Source organism: Anneissia japonica, unplaced genomic scaffold (assembly GCF_011630105.1).
Source record: "Anneissia japonica isolate Jap-2015-1 unplaced genomic scaffold, ASM1163010v1 scaffold14230_len8996_cov165, whole genome shotgun sequence".
In the NCBI taxonomy this organism is placed as follows: Eukaryota; Metazoa; Echinodermata; class Crinoidea; order Comatulida; family Comatulidae; genus Anneissia; species Anneissia japonica.
Genome location: NW_022737171.1, coordinates 1 through 8,996, shown reverse-complemented (window position 1 = coordinate 8,996; position 8,996 = coordinate 1). Strand labels below are relative to the sequence as shown.

The following is an 8,996-nucleotide window of genomic DNA, read 5'->3' as shown; positions in this document are numbered from 1 at the left end:
TCTTTCACCAGCAGTATATTGATTTAATAGAGAAATTAACAAATTCACGATCAGTAGATGACGATGTAAAGTCGAGCGTTTGAAAAAATCGTAGTTTATACTTATAGGCCTAGGTAGTAAAAAATTGCAGAGACTGCCGTCCTCGGAGAATTTAAGCTTGTCAAATTTTTGCCGACCTAATTTGTTCCAAATTTTATGGGCTGGGCATTTTTTTTATAAGAGCCGCTCTCAAATATATGCCACTCTTGAATAAGCGCCGCACTGAATCTTCAAGAAATTTATATATATTCGAGTATTTACGGTATAGTGCAATAGTTAATTATTTAAAAACATAATAGCTTTTTTGTTTTTTAGACAGATGTTAATGTTTATCTGTTCAATAGACAGCAGGATTAATATAGACTTTTTAACATTAACAACTACATTGTATCTAAAAACTGCATTATTTTCTTATTTTTGAATATTTTTTATGATTGCCTGAATGAATGATCATACAGTACATCAGAGGTATATTATTGCCACTGTGTATCGCTGGAAAGCAGTAGCTTATTAACATATTCATAAAGAAATTTGCATATTTATGTGGAAAATTACCATATTATTTGTTTATTCCTAGAATGCTCAACAGATTATTGATGTTACAAAAAAGTTACAAGCAAAAGAGAAAGAGTTAGATTCAGCAAAGGATAAGTAAATATGAAAGTTTTTATTGTTTTATTTTTAAGTAATGGTACACCATGAATGTGGTAAATTGTGAAATTTCTTTAAAATTTTGTTTTACATTGGATTGCTGACCTAAAAGGGATCCATTTCTTTTTATTCTAAAGCCCTATCCAGACTATCAAAATTTGTTTGACAAAAACATGTGACATGTCTAAATATGGTCATGATGACATCACATGACTATATATGGGCATCCAACAGTTCTTTGTCAAATAAAATTTGATATTTGGCCAGGGCTTTATGATCAATTGAAAGATATGCTCTATCGTTATTTGTGATTTAAGAAATAGAATTTGATTGGTCTCTTTGAGATGGTAAGTTGCTGTGTCTGTAAGCATACCAATGCCTGTCATATTCATAAAGGGTATGGTGTGGGGACTAGCAATTTTGGAATCTTGATAGCAAAATTCAGTTCATAACATTATTGTTTAATATACTGTAATTGTCACTGATAATAAGAACTGGCTCCACTGGTAAGACGGCTCTGTAGAGGTGCTTGTTCACCTGTTCTGTTCTTGCCTTATAAGTTGAATAAAATGGCTTTCTCAATGCTTGTCTGCTTTATATAACATTAAAGGCTTGCGTGTTGTTTATTAAATGCCTTGTACTTTTTGGCCAGTTTTAGAAATTAAATTTTTATTATTATGTTTTTATTTTTCAAAGAATTGCTGAGTTAGAAACCAGTCTAGATGCCTACAAAACCGAAATAAAAGGTTTAGAAGACACAGTAATGCAGAAAGATAAAGAAAATGAGGTATGGCACTGTTGAACAGTTTGTATAGTAATTGATATCTTTGGCACATATACATGAGATTTGCTGAGATGTTCTGTTTTTGTAGAGTATAAGGAATTTGTGTGTTTATCCAGGTAAAGTATTCACAAAGTACAGTAAACACCTCTGTGCTGTAGTGAAATCTGAAATAAAATATCCTCAAAATGTTTAATTAAAATTACTCTTTAAAAGGATCAATATGTTATTTACTCCCATTGATATATACTTTTAAATCATATTGTTTTGCAGATTTAGAATTTTTTTTTTTTGCTACTTTAACCCTTAAATTGATTATGATCCAGTTTAATACATATTCAACATATTCAACATATAGTTGTAAGCACATAGGACTTCTGTTGTACATTTTAAAATGTTTTTTTTTTATTTAAATAATTTTTTTTTTTCTGTAGTGTTTTGCGACTGATGGAAGGCTCTACTGATTCTATCGTCCATAAAGAGTTTTATTGTCCATTTATTCTGTTTTTTTTCTTTATTGTAATTTTGAATACATACAATACAAGTTTAACAATAACCAATCAATAAAAATCAAGGAAACACAGAAAGAACAACAGCATTACATTCAGAAAATAAATCAGTGCTTAGTTGAAAATGTTACACAAATTTAAAAGTAAGAAATAATTATGTACAATTATTTTTCTAAATTGTTATAGTTAAATTAAAATTCCTTGTAAAATACTAAATAATTATTATTGCAATTTTATTTAATTAAATTAATATATAAGATACAAGGTTATATACAATTTAATATAAATATAAAAGTGAAGTCCTATATAAAATAAAATAATTTATGAAAAAAAATGGAAAGTTAAAATTTGTTTCTTTAGATAATACGAGATGAGCAGCAAGCCCTGCAGCTGGCTTATACTGGTTTGGAGGCGAAGTTACGTAAAGTACAAGAAGAGTTCGATGATTTATTGAAGCGATGGCTGGAATTAAAAGCACTGGATGCAAACATTGTCAACAATAGTAACGATAAGTTCCTTGAGGAACAGAAAAAAAAGCAAAAAATTATTTTGGATGAGGCAGTCAAACCTGTTGTAACATCCCCATGCCCTGTAATGTGAGTTTTCATGTTGTCTTTCATACTCAACATTTAACTAACACGAATGTTAAGACTTTCTGCAACCATGTAGTCCACAGTGAAATCTACAATACAGCTTAACTAATCTGGCAGCTTCACTATGCGACAGTTTTCCTTTCCTGTACGTTGTTAATTAACTACATCCTAGTGTTAGTGTTATCACATACAATATGTCTTATTTTTAAATACTATTGTACCATTCTTTTTAGTTTTTTAATGAAATCATTACTTTACCAACTTATGTTAATGTTATTATTCTTTATAGAACGCCTATTTCAGTGTCGTGTGTTCCAACTAAAGTTCTCAGGAAGTTTGTAAGTTTCCAAAGATTAAAAACAGTTCTAAGTGATTAATTTGTTTCATGATATGCTTTTTTCAACAAATTTTTTACCCTGTTGCCATTGATTTGTTGGCCTGTCATGGTGACATGTACATTAATGGATTCTTTTCTGTGCTTACGGGCATGGCAACATTCTGTCCTGAGCTCTAATTGGCTGCACATTTTTTTTGCTTTGTATAAAGTATAAATTCCAAAATTTGCCGAAGAGCAACACAACAAACTAAAAAGTTAACAATCTGTTGAAGAACTCTAGTGAAAATTAAACTGTTCATGGTTATGGTGAAACAATTTCGCTCTCTGTGAAATAGCTTAATGACGTCATTTTTCCAATTAGAGGGGAATCTAACAAATATATAAGACAATCTGTACAGTTTGAAATAATTCAATTCATTGTCAGTCATGTACTTATATAGTGCCTTCCACAGAAAAACCTGTCTAAAGGCGCTTTTAGGCCACAGGAAACAAAAACAAAAAACAGGCACGAATTGGAAGGGGTGGGGGGAGGTGCGCACCCCCAATTCATGGAAATGATTAATGTATAAAATTTATTTTAGGATGCACATGAAAATGATGTGAGCGCAATCTGTTGTAGCCCTTCAGGAAAGAAGTTTGCAACTGGTGGTGCTGATAGGAAAGTCAATCTTTGGGAGTTTTCTATACGTGGTAAGTACTGAACTAAGAAAAGTTGCACTCAAAATGTTAGTCATGCTAGGCAGAAATGTCAACATCCTGCACTTATTGCATTGGCTGTGATACAGCACTTTCTCACTGTTGGCTAAAATTATTAATTAAGAGGCTGTAAACTTTAATTATTATGTGCAAAATAAGCAATAAAAGATTTTTTAAATTTTATTTTCAGCTTAACAAAAGAATAAGGACATTTTATTTTGTCACAAAACACATTTAAATGAAATTCTGTAAGACCTCCAATAGAAGCTCTAGGCTTCTTTTTGCGAACTTTGGATGGGCCTCTTTTCAAGATGGGCTTCTTTTTGAGACTACTTTTGCAAAGTTAAAGAGGGGGCTTCTTTTTAAAATGAATGCTGTAAATTTCGGTAATTACTTCTATAAAACAATAAATAGGGTCACTGTAACACCATGTAGTGTATTAACCGGCATTAACACTTTCACTGCGCAGTGTTTGTCCCACCTCTGTGCTGGACAATTTTTTAAGAAAATAAGGTAATTTTGAAACAAATGTCAAAAAAATAATAAAAGAGGTAATTTCTTTTTGTGTTGTGGGTTGGGCTTGTGGGGAATTAAAAAAATTGGTGATTTGCATGATTATGTGGTCATGTCACCTATTGGTAGCCATATTGGATATCCCATTTTTCATAAAAATTTTTAAAAAAGCTACTTTTTTTCTAAGAAATTTTTGTGGGATATGTTTTTTTTTTTCAATAGATATATAGTGAATAAAAAGTATCAAAAGTTTGAATTATTTTCATCATTTGATAAAAAAATACAGACAAATCAACGATTTTTGTCAAAATCATGAAATAACATGAATTTTTCAGAAAAAAAAATCACTTTTCGAAATAGTAAGTGGTTATTCCGAAATTCTTTTTGCATGCAGGGTGGGCAAGAGGTTGGCCTATGGGGTGGGCACAATTTGGAAATAGGGGATTGCCTTCTCCTAGGCCTAGCCCTAGCTTGAGCAAGGCCCTCCAAATCCATAAATTCATCTAAAAAATCACTATTGGAACTATAGTCAGCTGATGGAAATGTAGTCGCTGAACTGTCCAACTCAAATTTGTCTTCACTGTCTATCAGCAAAAATCTGATCCACAACTCCATCAACATTATACTGTATACATTATACTGTAACGCTTTTTTCGAGGCCGTGCACCCGCCATCTTCTTGGTAAACACATTTTTTTATGAGGAAAAATATTCTAGTTGATAAAAAAACTACAGAGGGCGGATGTTAGTACAAGAAAATATTTTTAAAGAATTATTTTTCATACCCCCGGTAATACCGGGGGTACGCAGTTCAACGATGTATAATTATCCCCGGTAGTACCGGGGGTATGCAGCGAAAGGGTTAAATCACTTATGTGTAAACCAAGCGTGTTTTGAATTTATTTTGTTTCTTTGAAATTCAAGTACAGTGTATGTACTGTACCATCTAAAAAATAAGTCTATCTTGAAATGGCTAATAACTTGGCGGGGAAATAGGAGGGGGGGGGCGAGTTTGACTATGCCAAGTTCGAGTTATCTTGTCCGCTTTTTGCATGGGTTGGTATATGTTCAAAGGGCGCCCCACTTGTGCCGCTCGAGTGTACTATCAGCAACATAACACAACAAATATACATACGTTGTGTGTACATTGTCTTCCCCAAACTACCAACTGTCGAGTCTGGTTCTACAATGTATAACAAAGAAATTATAAACGCTAGAATGTTACCCCGATTTTTACGAGCATACTCATCCCTCAGCAAAACACTGTGGGTGAGTATACTCGTCTCTGGCAGCCATCTGTCTTAAAAAAATCCATCATCATGTCCCTCATAATTGCACTTGGACTGTGCGCCAAGCTTGATCTGTTTCCAAATTTTACTGTTGTATTACAAAATGTATTAACTATAGACCTTTTGTTATTTGTAGATGCATCCTCTTCTAGTCAGAAATTAGCAAGTCTAATGGGTAGCAATGCAGGAGTAACGTCTGTAGACTTTGATGTTCAGGAACATTTTGTACTTGGAGCTTCCAGTGACTTTGCAATGAGAGTGTGGGGTGTTCAGGATCATAGGTTAAAGGTCAATATTATTTGCATATTAAATATGTCATAGTTCTTAAGTTATTTTTCATGTGGGTGAACTTGCATAGTAATCATTGGTGTTTAACTCCAAGAAATTATAGTCACAGTATGATACAAAACGTTCTATCTCTGGTTTATAAAGTTCAATATTATCATTTTTAATTACAGTAAACCTATAATAGCTGAGTCATCTGCATATTTCATTGTAGGACAATTAGAATTAGTTCTGAAATCCGCCATATACAATGAAAATAGAAAAGGTGCAAAAACAGTGCCTTGTGGAGCACCCGTATTTGAAATAAGAACATCAGATATGATTTGGCCAATTTTTACAATTTGTTGCCTATTCCTATTGGTAGTTAACAATAAACATAATAACAAAGGCACATTCATATCTTCAAGTTTCTTAGCCAGAAGATGTACTTGTATCGTATTAAATGCGGAACTGAAGTCAAAATACATAATACGAATAGAGTTCCTTTACGAGAATGCTCAAGGTGTGAGTAAATACTTTCTAGTTTATAGAGTAGGGCATCTTCTGTACCATGATTAGGCCTATACGCAAATTGGAGTGGGTCCATAAATTCCATAACACGAGGTACCAAAAGCTTCATCACAATCCTCTCACAGACCTTCATCGCAGTGGATGTAAGTGCTATAGGTCGCATGTCATTCATGGATTGAATTATGCGAGTCCAGGCGTTTCTTTGTGAGCCACGTTTCAGTGAATGCCATTATGCTTACTGTACACTCCGGAATTCATTTAGATTTTTAACGTTGGCCCTCAATTCATCAATTTTATGATGTAACGATTGAACGTTACCGATAATAATAGAAGGTAGGGTTGGCTTACATCTTTGTGATTTAAGTCGCTTTTTAAAACCATTCGCCTTCCCACGTTTTCAGCGTTTCATATCTGCGGAAATGAAACGCTGAAAACGTGGGAAGGCGAATGGTTTTAAAAAGCGACTTAAATCACAAAGATGTAAGCCAACCCTACCTTCTATTATTATCGGTAACGTTCAATCGTTACATCATAAAATTGATGAATTGAGGGCCAACGTTAAAAATCTAAATGAATTCCGGAGTGTACAGTAAGCATAATGGCATTCACTGAAACGTGGCTCACAAAGAAACGTCTGGACTCGCATAATTCAATCCATGAATGACATGCGACCTATAGCACTTACATCCACTGCGATGAAGGTCTGTGAGAGGATTGTGATGAAGCTTTTGGTACCTCGTGTTATGGAATTTATGGACCCACTCCAATTTGCGTATAGGCCTAATCATGGTACAGAAGATGCCCTACTCTATAAACTAGAAAGTATTTACTCACACCTTGAGCATTCTCGTAAAGGAACTCTATTCGTATTATGTATTTTGACTTCAGTTCCGCATTTAATACGATACAAGTACATCTTCTGGCTAAGAAACTTGAAGCTATGAATGTTCCTGCCTTTGTTATTATGTTTATTGTTAACTACCTTACGAATAGGCAACAAATTGTAAAAATTGGCCAAATCATATCTGATGTTCTTATTTCAAATACGGGTGCTCCACAAGGCACTGTTTTTGCACCTTTTCTATTTTCATTGTATATAGCGGATTTCAGAACTAATTCTAATTGTCCTACAATGAAATATGCAGATGACTCAGCTATTATAGGTTTACTGTAATTAAAAATGATAATATTGAACTTTATAAACCAGAGATAGAACGTTTTGTATCATACTGTGACTATAATTTCTTGGAGTTAAACACTGATAAAACGAAAGAAATGGTAATCGATTTCAGAAAAAATATTTCTATAAATGATTGTATTACTATTAACAATTCATGTATTGAGCAGGTTGAATTATCTTTATAATATGATAATAGGCTCACTTGGAACTGTTATGTGGACTATTTAGTTAAGAAACTTCATGTTTGAATGTTCTGTTTAAGGAAGTTAAACAACTCTTTTTTAATTCTGTTATTATTGGGGTCTTGAACTATTGTCTTATTTGCTGGGGTGGAAACATTTCGGGAGGGGATTGGGAAACGTTGCATAAATTTATCCGTAAAGCTGAAAGGTTGATTGGTTTGCCTTTGCGATTGGTATACTCTGTCTACTACGCGGGACTGGCGATCAAGTTTGAGGGGGTGCTGAATCCCCTCCTTCACCCTCGGTCTTTTATTTCTAGATGAATTAAACTGTATAATGAGATAACCGTACAGGCTATGTAATTTCCATCAATGGATTAAATAAAGAGTACTGTTTGTCTATGTCTGTGTCTAGGCTAACTCATTACAAGAAGAAGGTCGTTCACCGGTAATAGCAGAAATAAACACTGGTAACTACGTAGAGTGAAATGCCTAGGCCCCTGGATGTCCCCCAGTGGTAGTTGCCAGGTTCTCGGAAATTTTTATTCCAAATTTAGCGAAAATGGTGTATACCACAGGCCTATGGAGCAACAACTACATGTTTTATGCGCAACTATTTTCTTCTGTGTTTTTGTTTTGATATTTTGGTTTTAAAGACTAGCCTAGGCCTAGACTAACTCATTACAAGAGGAAGGTCGTTCACCGGTTATAGCGGAAATAAACACTGGTAACTACGTAGAGCGAAATGCCTAGGCCCCTGGATGTCGTCCAGTGGTAGTTGCCAGGTTCTCAGAAATTTTCATTTCAAATTTAGCGAAAATGGTGTATACCACAGTCCTATGGAGCAACATTGATTTGATAATGTAACATAAACAGTTTCCAAATATTATTTTGTTTTGTCTACATGGTGAATCATTCTGAACTTTTTTTTTTATTTTTTATAATCTGCAGCATGCACTGACAGGTCACAGTGGAAAAGTCCTAGCGGCTAAATTCCTCGGAGATGCTAATAAAGTCGTGTCTGGCAGTCATGATAGAACTCTCAAGATATGGGACTTGAGAAGCCGAGCTTGTGAGTTTTACTTGCCATTGTGATTGTATACAAATTTATATTACGTGAAGCTTGCCGATGCAAACTTTTCATTGACTCCTTTTACTTAACAGGCTTGTGGTTTTACTGTATTGATCTTCTCAGTGACTTCTTTTACTTAACAGAAAAATTTATCAGAAGAAAGAGAAAATAATGGTTAATAAAATAAATATATGAAGCATGGAAAATAAATATTTTAAAAAATTGTTGGCAGTTATCACACTGAATGGATAACAGAACTAAGATGGCCTTTCCCTACATTTTGAAGACCAGCCCATCAGGAACATAAATGGACAAGATTGCTATCTAATCCTAGAGCCTTTTTTCCATAAAAATCGCTACA

At 33.9% G+C, this 8,996-nt stretch overlaps 1 protein-coding gene across 1 annotated transcript; it reads left to right on the top strand.

The window, feature by feature from the left end:
- Positions 1-616: 616 nt before the first annotated feature.
- Positions 617-8,627, top strand: LOC117117087 (autophagy-related protein 16-1-like; the record flags this gene model as incomplete). The annotated part of the gene is given in 7 exon segments (XM_033261270.1): positions 617-690; positions 1,387-1,477; positions 2,341-2,576; positions 2,863-2,911; positions 3,492-3,600; positions 5,544-5,695; positions 8,515-8,627. Coding segments are annotated over 7 exon segments (824 nt in total), but the record flags the coding sequence as incomplete, so codon positions are not given.
- Between the last annotated feature and the right edge of the window lie 369 nt (positions 8,628-8,996).